We start from the raw sequence: 18,493 nt of genomic DNA on the forward strand, positions 1-18,493 counted from the left end.
CGAGCTTCCGATGCGGCGCACTCGCCAGCAACAACGGGCACAGCTGGCCGAGGCAGAAAAGACTGCTGCAGCAGCGACGGTGGCATGCGAGAATGCGCCACCCAATCCAAGTAATGCGAGCTCCGCCGGATCACGGGTAAGGATCGCTGACTATCCTCAGTGCATTCAGTGTCCCTGACTGGCTGGCCGACTGGCTGCTCACCACGCTGCGTCTCAATCTACAGAAATTTGCCAGAGGACGTGTGGGCGCCAAGCCCAAGACCGATTCCAAAGAAGAGAATGTCCCTGAGTGCAAAACGCAATAAACGATATTCATAATGAGCGATACGTCCCACGAGATTGACCTGCCGGCGATGTTGGTGAGCTTGCGCTATTCTCTCACCGGGTCTTGGCTGCGGATGGCCCATCAGCGGTATCGTCTTGGAGCGGTGTGCAGGACTCGCTGGCTCCAACACTCCAAACTCCGACGTGGCGCAGGCAGGGCCGTGCCACGTGAGCCCAAGCCAAATTTTGTTTGCCAGGCGATCTGCAAAACAGCGACGATCGACAGACGAGAGCGACGATCGACAGGCGAAAGCGACGATCGACAGACGAGAGCGCTTCTGGACGCTGAAAAGTCCACTCGACAAGCTCAAGTACGCAACGCTAGCCACCCCAGTCGCGCCTCTCCTTCATTTTACCATGGATGCCGCAAAGGCTCTCTCAACGCTCATCTCCAAGTTCCTTTTGGACGACTCCGAGGCGCCGTCGCATCTGGCATTCATCTCCGATATCCTCCGGAGCAATCGATACATCGAAGTTGTCGACCAGGCCATCGCTCGTCCCGAATATTCTGGCAGTGTCCCGGCCTTGAGCAGTGCTCTCCAAAAATGGGCAACGAGAATTAGCTCCCTCCTGCAAAGCAAGGACGAGGCGGTGCGATGGGTCGCCATCGGCTTGATCCGGCTTTCGATTGCCCAGTCCCCTTCGCTCTTCAAGCAGTCGGTCGCGTCGTGGTGCAATATCATCATGTCCCATATCTCTGTAAGTGCCACTGTGCTTGGATGTGTTTGCCTTTCGCCTGTCAGTGGAGCTGTTCATCAACTTCGCGATCGTCCGTGTTTCAGAGACCTCAAAAGGATGTCATACTATTTGAGTCGCTCGCCCTGCTGCTTGATCTTGTGGAGCGAACCTGGAGATTCCCCGATCTGGTCCGCGACACCTCAGCGCCATATCTTCACAAACTCATCCCGGTCGTCATTGCGAATTTGGACAAGAGTAGCGAGTGCTTCGTAAGTGATCTGGCCATCGAGTGTCGCATCACGACCGTCGCTGACCCGGGCACCCAGAGATGCTCGATTATCCTATTGCCGCACATGCTTGGGGAGGACTCTCGTCCCACCGAGCCGCTGGGCGGTTGTATTGTGCTATTGTCGCTTGCTGACCTGCCAACGCCCCGTTAGACTGCGATTTCCAAGAATCTCACCCGCGCAATCGATGCCTTTCCAACGGCATTCCGCGGACACATTGAAAAGCTCGAGTCGGCTTGCCTTCGAGTGCTGCTTCCTACAGAACAAGTGACGCTGCCGAGCGATTTTGTCGAGGCCGCATCGAATATTCTGCTCGCTGTTGGATCGCTCGGGTTACAGAAGGGTGACCACGAAGATGCACACATGCGCTTGCAAATGAAACTCATCGGCACGACGCATTCCCTGTTGGACCGCGCCTTTAGCTGCATCGACGAAGGTAAGCTTGATGCAGCGCAAACATCCCTAATCTGCCCGCGAAGCATCAATCTGACTGGCTGGGATGTTTGTGACCATGTGAATGGCTCCTTCAGAGGAATACGCCAAGATTTCGTATCCATCCTTCCATATCCCCGCACTCGAGACAGCACGGGATGAATCTCGACTGCTCATTTTGACCGCATGGGTCCGCACGATTCTGGAATGTCTATCCAGAAGCCTATGGTAGTGCCTCCTGACGAGCATGCGGCTCGAGTTGTCTGTTTCCGGCATCGCTCTGGTCCGATATGCACTGGATATGCTGTTCCCCTGCCTTGGCCATGACAATGCTGCTGGTCTGCGGCGCTAAAAGCGCACCTGTCGTATTCCATCTCCAGCATGGCACGGTCTGGTGTCCAGTCGCTTCAGTCCCGCCCGTATCTGAATCTCATTTCGCGAATCATGAATGTGTCGCGCGGCGCTTTGGTAAGCTCAGCAAGTGCTCAATCGAGCGACCACTGCCACACCGTGGAGGCTTGCTGGCTATGAATATGCGGCACTGATATGATTGCCTGCCACAGCCATCGCAGGGCAGTTTGACCATCGAGTTTGAGTCACTTCTCATGGCTATGGCTTCAATTCATGAGGTCACCATGGATCTACTCGTGAATCTCGTGACGAGGTGACTGGCATTAGAGCAGATGCATTCAAGTTCACGATATGGAATCGCATCCGGTTGACCCCCATCTTGGACCAGCATCGTCTCGTCTGTGTTCTCGGATGTGCTTATTTATGCTTGTCAAAATCTCCATAACTCGCTGCAGGTTCCGTGCTCACTTGCTGCGCGATGCAGCCTCGATCTGGTCGGCCTGTGCCAAGTGCCTCTCAATTTCCGAGCACTCGACGTATGTAGTTGGCTGTGCTTTATGCGAGCGTTTCTGTCACTGTCCCAGTAATCCGAGTGCCAGGGTATGTCGATCGTAAACATGCAACCAACGTTTGTCTCCCAACTCTTAGCACGCTCCGCATTCGAGCCTTCCACGCGGTTCGAAGGTGTGCCCAGATCCTCGGGCCCCATTTTGTGTCGCTGAGTATCGATCACACTATAGTTGAAGCATTGAAGTCTCTTGAGCAACGTGGTGCATCGCAAACAGTCAATCTTGAAGTTCAGCAGGTCCCTGGCCGCCCTCTGTTCGATTGAGCTTGCTGGGTCGATACGTGCGTCGCTGTTTGGATTGCTGTGCCTTTGTGCCGATATTGATACCCTGTTCAATTACCAGTCCAAAAAGTCCAAGGGCCACGACTCTCAAAACCACGGCCTCCCAAGCGACAATAGGCCGTGGGAACTAAAGACCGCTGCTGTCCAGGGTACGAGTGCGAGCCTGTTAGAGCCACTATATTTGAATCGTGTCGATCCTTATCCGTATTCGTAATCCATACAGCCATCGATGCGATTGTCAGCTCATCGCGTACCGTCGAGCCAAAGTTCCAGTATCGTATAACTCGCGCTCTACTTTCGACGCTCATGACCTCGAGTGTCCCTACCTATCACTGCGATTCCTACGACACCTTCAAGCTATCGTTGTATACGTGTCTGCTGGATACGCTGCTCAGCAGCTCTGCTACACACTCCGTCGCCCTGGCTCCGGCCATCCAGCTGTTCTCGCTCGGACTGTCCGACATCAATCCTGAGGTAAAAGCCCTCTCCCGATCGCGCGTATTTGATCAGCAAAACGCTTACCTTTCCAAACTGCTTCTACAGATCCGGGAGCTCTGCATTCGTGCCTTGAATATCACCGACTTGATTCAGCACGCGCGTCTGCCCCCCATCCAACGACAGACTCATGCCAAAGATGCGCACCTCCCACTCGACGAAAGCGCCAAAGATGCGCTGCATCTGGAGCAGTCCACGAATAAAGCTGGCACCTCGGCTCCGCTCGCGAGCTCGGGTCCCGAGGGCCGCTTTGAAGCGCCATCGAAGCGACCCAATGAGAGCTTGATCTCTGTACACGAGCCCAAGAAAATCAAGGTGTGTACATCATAAAATGGCAAGCCGTGCTGACTCTGAATCCCATATTGAACAGCTGTATGTTTTCTAGCCATCCTTCACGGAGTCGATGCGCACTCAAATCGCAGCTCATTCGGAGGTAAGCGCAGCTGCAGCACTGAGACCTCCTCCACATGATCGACACAGTCGGTTCTCGCTCTATTTACGCATCCGTCGCTTCCATCCGCATCAATGCAGTCGAAGGTGACTTACAGCCCGGCATTGCCCCTGGAGGCCAAAGAACCCGTACCTGCCCAGTCAGTTGATAGACCGCAAGTCGCTATCCACAACTCTGCTCCCCCGCAGCCATCTGCTGATCCCTCTCCGCTCGGAGGGGCCGCCAGCACTGAGGGCAGCCATTTCACAAGCAGCCGTACGATCGAGGCCGAAGGTGATGGTAATGATGAAGATGAGTACGACTTTCCCTCCATCAACATGGATGGGGACGATGAGAGCGACGAGGAAGAAAGCGAAGAGAACGAGGAAGACGAGTAACATACCAACACCCGTGAGGAAATGGGTTGCTTACAAGTATCCACAGCTCGCCCAAGCCAAAGAACATGCGCCTGGACCCTCAACATCGACGCTGTCATCGACGCTGTCGCCGGTGATCGGGACGAGTTGTTCGGGGCGATCAGGTCTTGACAATACACGACGATGACGATGGCTGATTTGCACAGTGATCACACTCCGCTGCGTTGATTTGATGCTGCGACGGCGGACTGTGATCCATCGAGCACCGGGCTGGACATGGGATCGATGGGCAGGGGCGATCACGAGTGCATCGACAGTGATGGCCCTCTTGTAGTGGGTGTGAATCGGCACTTTGCAGTGCGCCGATCCATGAGGCGAAGGTATTGCATGTGGAGCATTTGGATTTCCGCTCGCACTGGCGGCACTCGCTGGTGAACAGATGTGCATCGAGTCTCAGTGCCCAGACCCAGTCCCAGACCCGGTGTCCATCGTCTATCGTCCAGGAAGAAGAGCAGCGCCTCGGAATGGATGCCAGGCGATCTTTGTATTTTGTTTTGGAAAGTATATGAGGAAAGGTGACCCGATCAGCCCAGTAAGCCCATGCCAGCACTGTGAACCATATCCTCCTGCATTTCCTTCCAGATTGGAGCCTTCGTCATATCAATAGGATACAAAAATCCAGAGAGGGCAAGGCTCGTGAGGGTCATGACGGCAAGCGAGCCATAGCCAACCCACGTCATGACTCCCCGCTTCGTTTTCAGCTTCAAGACCCTAGCTGTTCCATAGAGTGCGTGATAGAGGCCGGCGGTGCCAAGGACGGCATAGTAGATAGGGAAAAAGTAGGGGTAGGTCATGGCCGAATAGGTGACCATGGACAGGTCCATCACAGACGGATCGACGAGATCTGTGGTTCAATAATCCAGATTTAGCCTTCGCATCTGCCAAGCCAAAGGGCCAAGCAACGTGTTCATTCACAGGCCACCGAGCATGCCCAGATCATCTTCTGTAGATTCTCCAGCCAGACCGGGGTCAAACTTACGATAGAGAGGAAACAGTCTAACGGCAAAGATGTGGCCGCTAATGAAAAACGCCAGAGTGTAGCCTGCTTTTCGATGCCAGTCGATCTCCCGCTGTGCAGCAACGATTGCAGGCGTTCCCTTGACGGCGGACTGTCCCTGAGAGGCCGACTTGTCCTTGGACTTGCTCTTGCTCTTGCGGAGCCAAACTCGTGCCAGACTGGCCAAGCCGTGAGTGGCCAGAGTCACGGCAAAGATTGGCTCGAGCAAAGGATGCTGGTAGATGGGCCGGACGAGCAAAAGAGCTCTGTTGGCCCACTCGTAGGAGACAATCGACAAGGCATGCCCGCTAAGATGGGCAAGAAGGACGCCGGAGAGCGTGGCGCCGCTGATGGCCTGTATCCTGGCGAGGCTGGAGTCCATGGTGAGAAGCAGATCGTGGCTGCGAGATGGAAAGGGCCGCGCGGACTGCGTTATATGGGGCAGGCGAGTCTGGAAAATCGGCTGGCGGGCCTCGACGCCGATTCGCTCGTTGGGCGGGATGCCGGGCTTGGCAGCGAACAACCTCCGGGTATTCGGGAGCATCAGTGCGCTGCTCCAGCGGTTCGCGGGCATCCGTAACGCCTGCGGCCGAGCCGGCGCACAGCACAAGCGGCCCAAACATTGCAGCAATCGCAACCCCAAGCACGATGCTGCCCGAGGTCGATCTCAACGATCCTGCGTCGGGGGGGGGCAATTACAAATGCGGGACACACTCGCTTCCGCTGTCAAAGAGGAGTCTCCAATCGACTGCGTCCATTTACAATCGAAAGAACAACTTTGACCATCTCCGGGTGAAGATCGTAGGCGGCCCTGCAGTCCCCACAATCACCCTGCACACGGCGGTCGTGCTGTGTGCTGCATTGATGTTGGGGCTCTGTCCAGGATGACAGCCGTGATTGCAGCATCGCAGTGCAGCGACACATGAATCAATGTATTCAGAACCCCGACGGACGTGCGGGCTCGGGAAGCAGTGTCCCGTTTCGCTGGCGACTAAAAATACGCAACAGCACCAGGAATCGGTGGTGATTTGAGCCCGGGTGGCCCCGGGAGTGGACTTCAAATCCACTGGTCGCGAAAGCGGCAGGGGTTCGATTCCTCCTTATCGCCGCACAGCCAACAATTGTTTTCAATCAGGGCTACCGTTTTGCTGGCCGCATACTCACACCGCCCAATCCCATGATCTTGGCTAGATTCATCAATCTCTGTCTGGAGTGCACCACCATCACACAGGCTCCCATCCAACTCAATATACTTTGCATGCACTACAACGCCCACAAAGCGGAACGGGCCGTTGTGTGAGAGAAGACACAGTCATCTTCCCCTGTTCGTCCAGCGAGTGCCAGTGCGAGCGGAAATCCAAATGCTCCCCATGCAATACCCTCGCCTCATGGATCGGCGCACTGCAGAGTGCCGATTCACACCCACCACAAGAGGGCCATCACCGTCGATGTACTCGTGATCGCCCCTGCCCATTGATCCCATGTCCAACCCTGTGCTCGATGGATCACAGTCCGCCGTCGCAGCATCAAATCAACGCAGCGGAGTGTGATCGCTGTGCAAATCAGCCATCGTCATCGTCGTGTATTGTCAAGACCTGATCGCCCCGAACAGCTCGTCCCGATCACTGGCGACAGCGTCGATGACAGCGTCGATGTTGAGGGTCCAGGCGCATGTTCTTTGGCTTGGGCGAGCTGTTTCAGTAAAGCTTTACTCGTCTGCTATCGCAGCGGCGGATTGTATCAGGCAGACTACACCCCACTGCGCCGCCAGGCCCGGAAAAGAGGATTTTGGCGCTTCTCCCGTTCATCTGCCTCTCGTTTCAGACGCTTCCGTTCTTCGGCTTGGGCCAAGGCAGTGCTCTTGGCGCGTGCGCTACTTCCCCACATGCGCTTGCGTTGTATCTGCTGATGCTGGAAAACGCCGGCCAAGTCATCCTCCTTGATGTCGCGCACAAACTCATCGTCGCCATCGGCGTCGCCAGCATCCTGTACATAGCACAGCAGCTCGTCCGACTCTCGCTGGACCGAGTAGTGGAGCGGCGGGTCGAGGTTGGGCGGAATAAGTTGATCGGCGCTTGGAATGATCTACACAACCAAACACGAAGCATCCGGACTTAGTGGTATGGCGCATCTGGCGACATCCCTATGGTGGACATGTGAGGTGCGGGAATAGTCGATGCATCGGCTTTGCGTCCATGACAAGCTCCGTTGTCATTCGAAGCTGGGGCAGCTGATCCGCCGCACCGGCAGCACACTCCTCGCGACATGGTGCAAGTTAGCATTACATGAAATTCGTAGCCTTGGTCAACCAGAAACCTTCTACGTTTTGCGCTGAATGCCACTTCGTCTGTGTCTTTGCAAACGAGCGTGTAGAACCGACTTTTGAAGCCCTCTTCATTTCTGCGCTTTGCTCGGAGAATACGACCCATGCGCTGGGCTTCTTGACGCCGACTGCCGAACTGCGACGATATCTGTATCAAGCACGTGGCTTCGGGTAAGTCCAGCGATGTGTCGCCGACCTTGGACAAAAAGATCGTGCGAAACCGCGGGTCGTTTTGCCGGAATCGGTTGAGGATCGACTTTCGCTCCTCGATATGAGTCTCGCCAAAGATATATGGCCTGCCGAGTTTGGTTGCGTAGTGCTGTTGGAGGGGCCGACAGCGATCCGATTTAGGACAAGAGAAAGGGAAGCGAGTCGGACGAGAGAGAGAAAGAAAAAAAGATCGGTCGTGGGGTGAGCGAGGCGATCACCGCAGTCACGAAACACTCCAAGAACGATCAACTCGTAGCACAATCATCCGTGTCCGCTCGATTCTCACAACTTGCCTTGAGGGCGCAGACATTGTCTGAGAACACAATGATCTTGTCGCCTTCGCGCTCCCGCCATCGAATCAAGTATTCGCAGGCTCGGAACTTTGTTGGATTCATTGCACAAAGTAGTCTTCTCTTGCTGAAGGATCGATCGGGAATACAAGGCGAACTTTAGCACCTGCCCTGCTGTATACAAGGCCGCCGAGCTACCTGCCCGTTTCAGGCCGTCCAGACAGGGATCCAGCTGTGTTGTTGCAAACATACCCAGGTGTAGATTCAAGATAATGCTTGTAAAACTTGCCATCCATTCCACACCATATTTCGGTGGCCTGGAATTGGCTCCGGCAATGGAGGGATTGAGTGAGCTTCCCGAGTCTGCGGGAGCTATCGGCGCCCGATCGGTGGAATGCACTCCCTCGCCACAACGTCATCGCTGGCTGAAGAGTAATCAGGATCAATCCTGCCGCGCCCGCCGACATCTATGACCCTACCTCGACCTTGGCAATGTGACCCCTGCCAGCAAGATCCATCCAATTCGCTTCAAAGAGCTTTGGGCCAATCAGAAAGTTCAGGTCTTCGATCTTATCGTCTTCACGGACCAGCGTCGCCGTCAAGCCAAGCTTGGTGTGGGCTGCCACCGTTGTCAGGACTCTACGGAAAACGTTGGCGGGCACGACGTGCACTTCGTCGAGGATGAGCAGACCCCACTCGCGGGAGTTGATGAATTCCAACATGCGCTGGGTATCCCAGGCTCGCTTGCCCGAGTGCGAGATCATGGTGTATGTCGAGATAACGATGCCGGCATCTCCTGCAAACTAGAGCACAGACAGGATCAGGGCAGGCATCGATTTGGGTGCTGTGATATGTGTGTATATGGATGGGGTGGCTCTACGGATGGATAGGCGGAGCAATACCAGTCACACAAGCATAGGGGGCACGATACCTTGGCTTTCTGATCTGCAGTAAATTTAGCAATCTTCCCCTCTTGGATCGTGGTCCAATTCTTGAATTCGTTTGACCACTGCTCGACTGAGATGCTGGATGGATGTGCAGAGCCCGTCAATATGCCGCCAGTCAATATGCCGCCAGTCGATACGCCGTCCATCGATACGCCGCCATCGTCGACCCGGAGACACTCGACTCATTTGCTCCAAGATTTGGAATCAAACTCATCGGAACCTTGGACTCTCATCCATATGCACTTCATCTTTCCCCAGACTGCGTCGTGGCTGCGATTGGTCGTGTGCTGAACCCTTGTATCAGTACGGCCTGCCACTGAACAAAGCTAACTTACGCATTCGTACAGAGAACCAAGGTACTCTTCTTGACTGTGCAGGCAGCAGTGATGCCTACGAGGGTTTTGCCGGCGCCAGTGGGCAGGACAATGATACCGCTTCGCGCCCGTCCGCCGCCGCCACCAAACATCTTGCTCAGACTCTTCTCCTGATAGTCTCGGATGATGGTTTTTGGACTCAGATCCATGTCCAGATTGGGGTTGACATCGTCGTTGCGAAAGTCGTATTCCTCCATCAAGGGATAGTCCAGGTCACGGCACTGTTTCTTGACGTCCTCGACTGCCTCCTTGGCGATCTCGAAGCTGTGCGAAAAATCCGACTCCTCCATGCCATCGTCTTCCTGATCGTCTTCCCGATCAAGGGTGATAACAGCGCCAAAGTCGTCCGAGTCCTGTCGCGCGGAGCCGTCGCCCATCTTTCCGGCCCCGGAATTGAGCTTTGACTCGCCGACTCCTTTGTGGGTCTTCTTGAGGAGGCTGTTGAGATCGTCTTCGTCGCCCTCGTCGCGTACCACCCGAGCCCTCTTGATCGTTTCATCCCGCAGAAGCAGCCGCAGGGTTTCTGGGTAACTTGACTCGATAAAATACCTTGGGATGCGATCGGCTGGGTTAATTCGGCCCCTGGTCGGCCTCCGTCAGAACAGCCAGCGCATATGGTCCTCTTGCACACTCGGTGAGGCAATCCCGACTCGATCACGGACACGGATTCGCTACCTGTTGTGCTTGAGGACAAGCTTGACCTTTCCATAGGACACCGTGCAGTCTTTGATGAATCGGACAACCCGATCCGGCACCTTCACCTTGGAGAATCGCTCGAGGACCTCGATGATGGTGGAGGTTTCCATGCCCACCGAGACGGCCGCATACAGAGAGTAGGCCGTGAGCTTGTATTCGTGGACTCGCGAAGGACGAGTGACCGGCTCGGATATGGTGGTCAGAAAGTCCTGCGCCTGCGAAGAGAGCGACGAAAAGGCCTCGAGGATGATCTTGCCATCGTCGCAGACCCAGATGGGCCGGGCTTGGTGGTCGGGTTTGAGGGTAAGGTAGGTGTAGTCGGACTTTGGCGGGGCAAAGAGCGGGGTCACGGTATCGACGAGGATGCGTTCGCTGTTCCGATAGAGATCGTCCTGGTCATCGACCCGCAGCGAGGCCTTCTTGGGCAGCAGCAGGGCATGCTCGGAGGCTGCTGGGTTCGGGTTGTTGTCGTAGTCGAAGGACGAGATCGCCGACTGGCTCTGGTCGAGCGCATCCGACGGCACAGGGCTGCTAGCCGAGATGTCTTTCCGCTTCAGCGAAATGGCGATGCTCATGGCTCAGGTCCCGATACTGGCACCGCTCGTTCGAACGGCAAACGCTGCTGATCCCGCTGCACTCTGGCCAGGGCTCTGCTCTGACGCCGAGCAGCCCAGCGGCTTCATCTGCCCAACGAGCACCGATCGGCGCGGCATCAGGGGGAAGGGCAAGGGCGTGGCTATATTTGGTGCTGGGTGCAAGCCCGCCGCGCTGCCTGGCGGATCGCCAAACAACAACCAATCGCCCAACCGACCATCCAGCCGATCACTCTGCCAATCGCTCTGCCGATCGCTCTGCCAGCTGCCCGGTGTGCTGCCTCCTCATTCAGCAACGACGTCTCGCACAGCCCGACGACCGACATGAACGACCTGCTCGCATCGCCCGCATTCGCCTCGACATACCAAAAGTATGTCGACGCCAAGCTCCTCCATCAGAAGCACCACAGCGCCAACAGCCCCTTCGAGCATCTGTATGAGGCCCGACAGCACCTGGTGAGCAGCCCGTGTTGCTGCGGCAGCCAGCGAGCTGGCTTCGTGCATTCCTATGGTCGTCCGCACCCCCGTATCAATGCTGACGTCCTCCCGAACCATATCCATTCCGTTTGTGGCTGTTGTCTCTTGGCGACGATCTGCAGCTTGAACTGAAATCCATTGTCGAAGACTTCTCCGGGGCTGAGAAGCACCAGGTTGATTCGGAGCTCCACCGTTCGCCCAGGCAGCGCAGTGACCGGATGAGTTGCTCGAGAAGCACATCCTTTGCCGCGATTAACGCCGGACAACATGATATCTAGATCCTGGCTGTCCTGGACTATCATCTCGGATGCAACTATGCAAACACCGAGGAGGGCTCCCAGGGCGAAAAGCTCTTGACGAAGAGGTTGGTTGTGCTATTTTGGTCCAACAGATGTCGAGCACGAACAGCCGCCGCCGTCCCGGAACCCGTACTCGAGCGGCAACATGATTAACGAGTCATGTTTCTTGCCAGTCTGGAAGTGCTGCGGCCTTTGGCATCACAGCCCTCATTCGTCGTCATCGTCATCGACGCCCTTAACCAGCTTGGAACACTTTGGGCTGGCTGGGACCAGGACAAGAAGGCGTCGGCCTTGCTCGAGGAAGCCGAGCAGCTCTATACGCAATTCACCTCTGGTGAACGGCAGCTGCCCCAAGAGTAAGCGACCATTCGAGAGCGGGACCAACGTACCGTGGATTGACCGAGTCCCTGCGTTGCGGCTCACATTGCTACGCTGTCATATCTTTCTGCAACGACCCAGCCCTTTGGTCTTCCCTGTGGTCGCCCATGAAGATGCAGTCACCAGTCTGGAGGATGCACACACCTACACCATTTACTATCTTGCCCAAATATACGGGGCCCGCCAGCTGACGGACAAATCGGCCGAATACTGTCGCCGAACCCTGGATCGGCAGCTCAAGAGATCCGACTTGAACAAGCTGGTAAAGTGACAGTGGGCGCTATCGTGCAAGTCCACGGCCTCAAAGAACGCCAGGTGCTGCAGGTCGGGCGAGGGTTGAGCTGATATTGAGCATATCTCTACCTCCAAGACATGGGCCCTCGACTGCATGACACTCTCGAACTACTACACCGATATCAATGCCTATCCAATGGCCTACCACTGTCTGGGTAAGCTGGCGATCCCCTGCCTCCTATCTGGACATAACGGGACAGTGCCGATAGCTTCCAGAGCCTCCGAGGACCAGGGGCGTGCCACCGGATGATCCCACCCTTGATTCACCCAGCCCGGCTCGGCCTTCATACGTTTGTTTCACAGCGGCTTCTGAGCAAATGCTGGGGGCTGTCGACCCGAAGCAATATTCTGGCGACGGCGACGACGACGACGAGAATCCTATTGAGCGAGCAAAAGCCGATTTGTCCTGGATTTGGGGAAAGTTTTATCTGGCCGCTTTGGACTTTGGCGGGTATGAGTCGAGCCAACATCCCCAGGGCCACATCCAGTGTTGCAAGTGGTTAGAGCCGCGGGAGCTCTGACCGAGTCAGCGCCTTTTCACCTTTCCATCAGTCAAATGAAACAAGAGAGTGATTTCGATCGAACCGTCGCTGCATCGACTTTAGATTCGCCCGAGGCATAGTAAGTGCATGCAAGTCGATTTCCGGTTCATCAGTTGGTATATTGATGCAGCGCTCGTACGCATCACATCATCCATAGCGATCAAGCCGGCGTGTCTCTCTTCAAGGACTTTGAGGTCTCGTACAAGCGTCCCAAGATTCCCTCGTCCAACATTCTTACATATCAGCAGGTCAGTGTTAAGCTTCCGGGCATAGGCCGTTCGTTCATTGGCTCCCAAATACTGAGCTATCACTAACACCTGTCCGTCAATGGCCTCTGCAGGCGCGCGACCCCTTCTTGGAGGGACTCAAGTGTGTCTCCGATGCGCAAAAGTTCTTTGCGTTCGACGGCCACGTCACAGACTATGTGTCCCTGGTGCAGGTATGGCTTGTCTGTCTCGGTGCTCCGTGATACGGCCAAATGGCATCACAGGCAGCAAGCTCTTCCCCTGTCTTTGAAATGCCCAGCCGCTACATCTTGAGAGTTGATGCACAATCACGGCAGCTCGCTGCACCGACAGCAGTACAGCGTACCTCTGCCTACTCGTTCAGTGGTCGATCGTGAAGTCGTGTGCTGCATCTGACTAAGCGCTGTGCCCCACCCAGGATATGAGCCAGCTGTACAAAGCCTTGTCCGTCTTTGAGGAAGATCCGGCACGGCGATTGTGAGTGCGGACGTCGATGCGCCTGGATTGGAGTCAAGAAAGACTCTGGGATACTTGTTGTTTGCGCAGACTCGACCCTATGGCTCACATGCACATTGCCTTGCCGGAACTATGCCTCAACCTGCACCTTCAGGAAGCTCCACAAGCGCCGGGCCGAGCTGGTCGCTCCAGTTCTTGTGGAAGTCAGCCCGGTTCACTACCTCCCTCAGACTCAGCAGCTTCAGTTTGAATTGGCTGCAGCCAATGAAGCCATGGTCGACTGTCGTTTGGTCATGTGGGAAGCTGAGCACAAGTCTATGGTTCCTGCCGATCGCGCAGTGGCGGCCGACCTGATTAACGAACTGTAAGCGCACACATATGCTTGCTGGTGCATTAGCGTACAGCTCAATCCCAGACGTAGCCGGTGCAACCTGGTGCTTACGAGGCGATACAAGGGCTTCCATCATCGTCGACCCACACTGTGGACTAACTCGATCGGGCTTCGATGTCCTTGGCTTGGCTGGATTGTCTCAGGGCGCTGGCATCCGTCCGACTCTACAGCGACTTTATCACGAGCTTTGCGGATGCCCAGACTCGGCAGCTTCCTGATCCTATTCCGGATGAGGACAACCTGGTACATATCCCGGATTTGAAGGATTGCCCGCGTCTGCCGGCCAGGATTCGTGGATTGCGGAACATAGCAACTGACACCGCGGTTGTGTTTCAGAAATCGGTTATGATGGCCCGCTGGAAAATCGCCCGTCTGTGGTCCCGAATGATACCTGTTCCGAGTAACAAGGCCGTCTTTGATCATGTCCAGCTGCGCGAACAAAAAGTCGAGTGGCTGCAGAGAAGGTAGGAGAACCGTGGTGCTTTGGGTGCCGGCCGCGGATGGCGTGCAATCGGCGGATGGCTCCAGGAAGGTGCTTGGTCTGATTCAGGATGTAATTGCTGGCCCTCAAGCCTGACTCAGTACGAGCGCATCAAGTCGTACAACAGTCGACACAAGATTCCTGGATTTGATATCGAAATGCAGATCATCGAGGAAATGTGCCGGCTGCTTCCCCAGCAAATCAAAGAAACTCGCCTGGGCATGGATATTTAGCACCTGCCCAAAACAGAACGGACATGCTGTCGTTTCTGGGTTGATTGTCCATTTGTTTTGGATGCGAAATACACACAGGCTCGTGATTTGTCCGAGAACGAACACCGCTACTGTCATTCGTCCCGCTGGGACGGGGCAAAGGGATGTCTCCCGTCCCTGTCGTGAGGTTCCCCAGCTACCTTGAGCCTCACCACCAGAGATATGTTTCCCAGGACGGCCCTCCCAACATCGGCTGACGGCAACAGCGGCAGTGACGAGCCAATTGCGTCTCATCAGTGAACCGCTCAAGTATGTGCGATATATTCCGAATCAAGCGAGGTGACCCATGTCGTCATATATGAGCCGCTGCATGCCTTGCAGCTACAGACGGGCAGATTCCAATGGATACGCCACCAAGGCCTCCAAGAGAGCGAGGCCGCCCTCGCGCTCAAGAACCTCGATTCTGGGCGCTGGGATGACCGAGTTGTCCATACGGTTCATGAAAACCATTGTGCAGGCCGAGGCCCGGATCGTCGCCGGGCTTGAGGGAGCCGAGCGAGAGCAGTGGGCCAGATGAAGGAGGGTGAAGCTCTCCATCTCCAGGGTCTGCACGTCGGGCTGCTTCTGAAGGATATGCGGGATCAGATCCTCGTTCCGGTCGGTAAATTGTGGATCGATGCGCCCCTGCGACGAGTAGAACGAGTCGGCGGTTGCGTTCATGCACTCGACCACGTTTTGGCTGCCGATCCGCTTCCTCATGCTATTGGCGACCTGCCGCGTGGAGGGGTGAGGGCGTGCCAAGCAGATTAGCTGATGCGGTGCCGGACACCAATCGGCAACATGCGCAGATGCCAAATGCAAATGCCACCGTCCACGGGCTGTGGTTCGTTGGCGGAGGACAGCCAGCGCGCTCATGGGCAGCACATGCAACTTCCTGGGACGCCCGTGCAACATTGCACCCACCAGCTGCGACAGTAAGGGGTCCGCAGGGACGGGCTTGGAGATGCGATAGGGGACATCGGCTTGGGCTCCGGAGAAAGCATCGACGTCGCGCTGGATGAGCACCGAGCCCTTGGTGGCGACTGCGATTTGCCCGGCGCTGATGCCGCGGATGCCGCCGCAGCTCCCGAAGCGTACAATCGCCATGGGTCCCCGGACGACGAAGCGAGCCTCACGCACGAAAAAGTCCATCATGGACGTGCCCATCCCGATGGCGACGATGCTGACCGGGACCGACTTGAACGAGCCCGTGATGGTCAAGAACCCACGGGAGGAGCAGTACTCAAACTCTGGGGCAGCATCGAGGAGCGCCGAGATTCTGCGGGCGCGCTCGAGGTCCCCGACTGTTATGATGCGATTAGCGACTGCAGAGACAGAGATGTTGGTTAGGGTCACAATCCCGGCCGGTGCGCTGTCAGTGGAATGGGATTGAGCGGAATGGGATTGAGTGGAATGGAGTGGTATGGAGCGGTATGGAGTGGAGGACGGCGCCGGGCCGAACCAGTGCGCAGATGTGTCGGTGGTGGTGGTGGTGGTGGTGGTTCGCCGGCCACCGAACGGAGACGACGAAACGTACTGTCTCCTGGCTTTGTGCCGAGATGATAAGTCCTGCCGTCCTCATAGACGGGGAAGTTGGCGTTCTGCAGTTGGGGCATTGGTGCGCGCCAGAGGGATTGGATTTGCGGGGGATGCTGGCGCCCGCAGCGGTCACGGAGGAGCGGTCGATGAGGACACCGGCACGTTGCTCGGCGAGAAGAGGAGCGCTTCTCGGCGAGGACGAGGGCTTCTCGCCGGGCCGGGGCCATGGAGAGTGGATGCGCAGCACGCCGCCGCCGCCGCCACCGCGCCGCCACCCGCGCCCATATATGCCATCCATCCCACATCGCCATCGCCATCCCACATCTCGGCCAGCCAGCCAGCCAGCACCGCATTGCGACCACCTCCCCGCCGTCGTTCTCCGCTGTTCGCTCACTCAGGATGGACTTTGTTAACTTTGGTAGGTTGCGGGCTGTCGCCGATGAGTGCAGGGCACTTCCTGCCTCCCAGTCCAGAGCGGTGGCGACAGAGCGGAGCGCTCACCGGCGACGGGCGGCTGGGTGCGTCTCTCTCCCTCTTGCAGCAAGTCGCTCTGTTGCTGACCGTCCTGCTCTCTGTTGTCAACAGCTCAAGCCGCTGTCGAGTCGCAAGTGCACCACCGCCAGGAAGGTGGCACACGAGACGGCTCGCAGAACCCTGACGGGCTGAACCTCCAGCTGCCCCACTTCATCACTTCGGCCATTGACAAGTTTTTGGACGGTATGTCTCCCAGCAGTGCGGGGCAGCGACTCGAGCAGGGAATCTCTCAGAACAGAGAACTCGACAAGTTTAGCCTTCTCGAGACTCGCGGTGGCAATGCTCTGCAATCTCTGGGCCAGTCTTGGATTCTGTGTGCACCAGGCGCTAACGCTTGCCACTGATCGTTATGCAGGACTCAAGCCCGACCTTCACCCCAGGGTGGTTACCGAGATTCAAGTTGCCCAAGACTGGGTCCTGCAGACCTTTGAGGATAAATGCCGTGAAGTCTTCCAGGATGTAAGTTGGAGGGGCAGAGGCTCTCTCGGGCGAGGCTGCTGTAGCTCAACAGGCCCACACAGCTTGCATCCACTGCTGCCATACCAACATGTGTCGCCGCTCACTGTGCTTGATAGATTGCCAATGGGGATTTCAAGGAGGCCGCTCTCGACTTGATCGGAGAAGGTGAGAAGCCTTACAACGCCGGCCAGAACCAAGGCCAACAGTATCAGCAGAACCAAGGTCAACAGTACCAGCAGAACCAAGGTCAACAGTACCAGCAGAACCAGGGCCAACAGTACCAGCAGTACCAGGGCCAGCAGAACCAGCAGTACCAGCAATATCAGGGCTCCAGGGCTGTTGCTGGTGAGCGTGGAATCGGCGGCGACCGCGGCATCTTGCAGGAAATCGGACAGGTTGCTTCGGAAGTCATTGGCAGTGCCGCTGTCGGTGGCTTCATTGGCTCCGCCACCAAGGGTCGCTTCAACCGAGACAACGCCAGAGATATCGCCGATCAGATGCTTCCTCTCCTCAAGAACGAGATTGGCCAAATGCTCGCCAGCGGCCACCAGACGCTCGCCACCCAGTTCACCGAAGCATCGATCAACCATATCAAGCTGTATCTCCATGGCAACATCACCACCCATGAGGTCGCCCAAGCCTCGGCCCGCGATCTTGGCGGCTTTGCCTCCAACATTTTCGGTGGCCAGCATCAGGCTGCCTCTCGCGATGTCGAGTCGGATGAGCACCACGGTGGTCTGTTCGAGATGTTCAACCGCAAGGTGAGCGAAGGTGTTCACCACATCCGCGACAAGGTTCGCCTTTCGCTCCACCAGATCGTCCTTCAAATCGAAGACCACCTCTGGTCTCTCCTCCCCGACGGTATTCGCCGCCCGCTTTCCGCCATTTTCGGCAACAACGGCCAGCGCGGCATCCCGAACGACCGCGGCATCATCGAAGAGATCGAGCAAGTCTTTGAGGAGGAGGTGCAGAAGCTGGAAAACGGTCTTCACCAGCACGTCCGCGGCCTCGTCTCCCAGGCGCACACTACCCTGGAGACCAAGGCGGTCATGCATTTCCAGGATGTGATCATGATCCAGGTTCACAAGGTTTTGCCCAACGCTCGCGTCGATTGAAAAACCAAACGCTCCTCACAGCGTTGGCAGCCAATGAGCATCAGCTTCGTCTTGAAGGTCAGCACTAGCGCTTGCGCTAGATGGCCCGGTCGATGTGACTGTAGTTCGTGATGTACTTGCATCACGAGGCACTCCTTGTAAATGTGTGACCCGCTCGGTGTGCTTGTACACTGTATTCAGGGGAAAATGGGACACCTGCCCACAACCCATTTGTCAGCGTAGTATGCGATGGCATGTGTCTAGCTAAGCCATAAGAAATATAACAGATCACTTTGGCAGCCTCCGAGTCAACACCACCGGTCGCACTGCAGCGATGCG

At 56.4% G+C, this 18,493-nt stretch overlaps 6 protein-coding genes across 6 annotated transcripts; 3 read left to right on the forward strand and 3 right to left on the reverse strand.

Annotated features, from left to right (window-relative positions):
- Window positions 1-550: 550 nt before the first annotated feature.
- BJ171DRAFT_502626 (rRNA processing/ribosome biogenesis-domain-containing protein) lies at window positions 551-4,421 on the forward strand. The gene is made up of 13 exons (XM_053110778.1): window positions 551-1,023; window positions 1,107-1,271; window positions 1,443-1,725; window positions 1,820-1,949; window positions 2,102-2,189; window positions 2,285-2,385; window positions 2,528-2,608; window positions 2,721-2,877; window positions 2,984-3,071; window positions 3,146-3,396; window positions 3,466-3,732; window positions 3,803-3,850; window positions 3,949-4,421. The coding sequence occupies exons 1-13, from the start codon at window positions 682-684 to the stop codon at window positions 4,243-4,245; spliced, it is 2,298 nt and encodes a 765-aa protein (XP_052967078.1). The 5' UTR covers window positions 551-681; the 3' UTR covers window positions 4,246-4,421.
- Window positions 4,422-4,808: 387 nt separating this feature from the next.
- On the reverse strand, window positions 4,809-5,663 carry BJ171DRAFT_474425 (uncharacterized protein; the record flags this gene model as incomplete). The annotated part of the gene is made up of 2 exons (XM_053108740.1): window positions 4,809-5,128; window positions 5,264-5,663. 2 exons carry the CDS (start codon window positions 5,661-5,663, stop codon window positions 4,809-4,811), a joined length of 720 nt encoding a protein of 239 aa, XP_052967079.1.
- A 1,180-nt stretch (window positions 5,664-6,843) lies between these two features.
- Window positions 6,844-10,777, reverse strand: BJ171DRAFT_502629 (P-loop containing nucleoside triphosphate hydrolase protein). Its single transcript, XM_053110779.1, has 8 exons — window positions 10,101-10,777; window positions 9,387-9,974; window positions 9,036-9,129; window positions 8,584-8,907; window positions 8,357-8,421; window positions 8,108-8,231; window positions 7,567-7,923; window positions 6,844-7,366 (listed from the first exon to the last, which is right to left on the reverse strand). Exons 1-8 carry the CDS (start codon window positions 10,694-10,696, stop codon window positions 7,031-7,033), a joined length of 2,484 nt encoding a protein of 827 aa, XP_052967080.1. The 5' UTR covers window positions 10,697-10,777; the 3' UTR covers window positions 6,844-7,030.
- A 139-nt stretch (window positions 10,778-10,916) lies between these two features.
- Window positions 10,917-14,612, forward strand: BJ171DRAFT_502632 (KIF-1 binding protein C terminal-domain-containing protein). The gene is made up of 15 exons (XM_053110780.1): window positions 10,917-11,170; window positions 11,314-11,364; window positions 11,470-11,555; window positions 11,664-11,846; window positions 11,950-12,130; window positions 12,239-12,317; window positions 12,466-12,613; window positions 12,715-12,783; window positions 12,862-12,952; window positions 13,045-13,143; window positions 13,368-13,426; window positions 13,560-13,769; window positions 13,940-14,039; window positions 14,133-14,260; window positions 14,369-14,612. Exons 1-15 carry the CDS (start codon window positions 11,039-11,041, stop codon window positions 14,508-14,510), a joined length of 1,758 nt encoding a protein of 585 aa, XP_052967081.1. The 5' UTR covers window positions 10,917-11,038; the 3' UTR covers window positions 14,511-14,612.
- Window positions 14,613-14,786: 174 nt separating this feature from the next.
- Window positions 14,787-16,184, reverse strand: BJ171DRAFT_502636 (nucleoside phosphorylase domain-containing protein). The gene is made up of 3 exons (XM_053110781.1): window positions 16,066-16,184; window positions 15,453-15,853; window positions 14,787-15,260 (listed from the first exon to the last, which is right to left on the reverse strand). Exons 1-3 carry the CDS (start codon window positions 16,142-16,144, stop codon window positions 14,871-14,873), a joined length of 870 nt encoding a protein of 289 aa, XP_052967082.1. The 5' UTR covers window positions 16,145-16,184; the 3' UTR covers window positions 14,787-14,870.
- Window positions 16,185-16,393: 209 nt separating this feature from the next.
- On the forward strand, window positions 16,394-18,463 carry BJ171DRAFT_567648 (uncharacterized protein). The gene is made up of 4 exons (XM_053113479.1): window positions 16,394-16,485; window positions 16,653-16,784; window positions 16,957-17,060; window positions 17,177-18,463. Exons 1-4 carry the CDS (start codon window positions 16,467-16,469, stop codon window positions 18,173-18,175), a joined length of 1,254 nt encoding a protein of 417 aa, XP_052967083.1. The 5' UTR covers window positions 16,394-16,466; the 3' UTR covers window positions 18,176-18,463.
- The last annotated feature ends 30 nt before the right edge of the window (window positions 18,464-18,493 follow it).

The sequence above is a fragment of the Polychytrium aggregatum genome (assembly GCF_025602895.1).
Source record: "Polychytrium aggregatum strain JEL109 chromosome Unknown BJ171scaffold_16, whole genome shotgun sequence".
NCBI lineage: Eukaryota > Fungi > Chytridiomycota > Chytridiomycetes > Polychytriales > Polychytrium > Polychytrium aggregatum.

What these genes read in the sequence shown, in the direction of transcription:
- BJ171DRAFT_502626 (XM_053110778.1), top strand. Translation starts at nt 682, where the DNA reads ATGGATGCCGCAAAGGCTCTCTCAACGCTCATCTCCAAGTTCCTTTTG. An exon ending in ACAAGAGTAGCGAGTGCTTC is followed by an intron (nt 1,272 to 1,442) that starts GTAAGTGATCTG and finishes ACGCCCCGTTAG; the next exon opens with ACTGCGATTTCCAAGAATCT. An exon ending in TCAATCTTGAAGTTCAGCAG is followed by an intron (nt 2,878 to 2,983) that starts GTCCCTGGCCGC and finishes TTCAATTACCAG; the next exon opens with TCCAAAAAGTCCAAGGGCCA.
- BJ171DRAFT_502629 (XM_053110779.1), bottom strand. Translation starts at nt 10,696, where the DNA reads ATGAGCATCGCCATTTCGCTGAAGCGGAAAGACATCTCGGCTAGCAGC. An exon ending in CTGCAGATCAGAAAGCCAAG is followed by an intron (nt 8,908 to 9,035) that starts GTATCGTGCCCC and finishes TCTGTGCTCTAG; the next exon opens with TTTGCAGGAGATGCCGGCAT. An exon ending in ACCAAGGCTACGAATTTCAT is followed by an intron (nt 7,367 to 7,566) that starts GTAATGCTAACT and finishes TTGGTTGTGTAG; the next exon opens with ATCATTCCAAGCGCCGATCA.
- BJ171DRAFT_502632 (XM_053110780.1), top strand. Translation starts at nt 11,039, where the DNA reads ATGAACGACCTGCTCGCATCGCCCGCATTCGCCTCGACATACCAAAAG. An exon ending in AATGGCCTACCACTGTCTGG is followed by an intron (nt 12,318 to 12,465) that starts GTAAGCTGGCGA and finishes TTTGTTTCACAG; the next exon opens with CGGCTTCTGAGCAAATGCTG. An exon ending in GCCGCTTTGGACTTTGGCGG is followed by an intron (nt 12,614 to 12,714) that starts GTATGAGTCGAG and finishes CCTTTCCATCAG; the next exon opens with TCAAATGAAACAAGAGAGTG.
- BJ171DRAFT_502636 (XM_053110781.1), bottom strand. Translation starts at nt 16,144, where the DNA reads ATGCCCCAACTGCAGAACGCCAACTTCCCCGTCTATGAGGACGGCAGG. An exon ending in CGGCACAAAGCCAGGAGACA is followed by an intron (nt 15,854 to 16,065) that starts GTACGTTTCGTC and finishes CTGTCTCTGCAG; the next exon opens with TCGCTAATCGCATCATAACA. An exon ending in ACCCCTTACTGTCGCAGCTG is followed by an intron (nt 15,261 to 15,452) that starts GTGGGTGCAATG and finishes TCCACGCGGCAG; the next exon opens with GTCGCCAATAGCATGAGGAA.
- BJ171DRAFT_567648 (XM_053113479.1), top strand. An exon ending in CATTGACAAGTTTTTGGACG is followed by an intron (nt 16,785 to 16,956) that starts GTATGTCTCCCA and finishes ATCGTTATGCAG; the next exon opens with GACTCAAGCCCGACCTTCAC. An exon ending in GCCGTGAAGTCTTCCAGGAT is followed by an intron (nt 17,061 to 17,176) that starts GTAAGTTGGAGG and finishes TGTGCTTGATAG; the next exon opens with ATTGCCAATGGGGATTTCAA.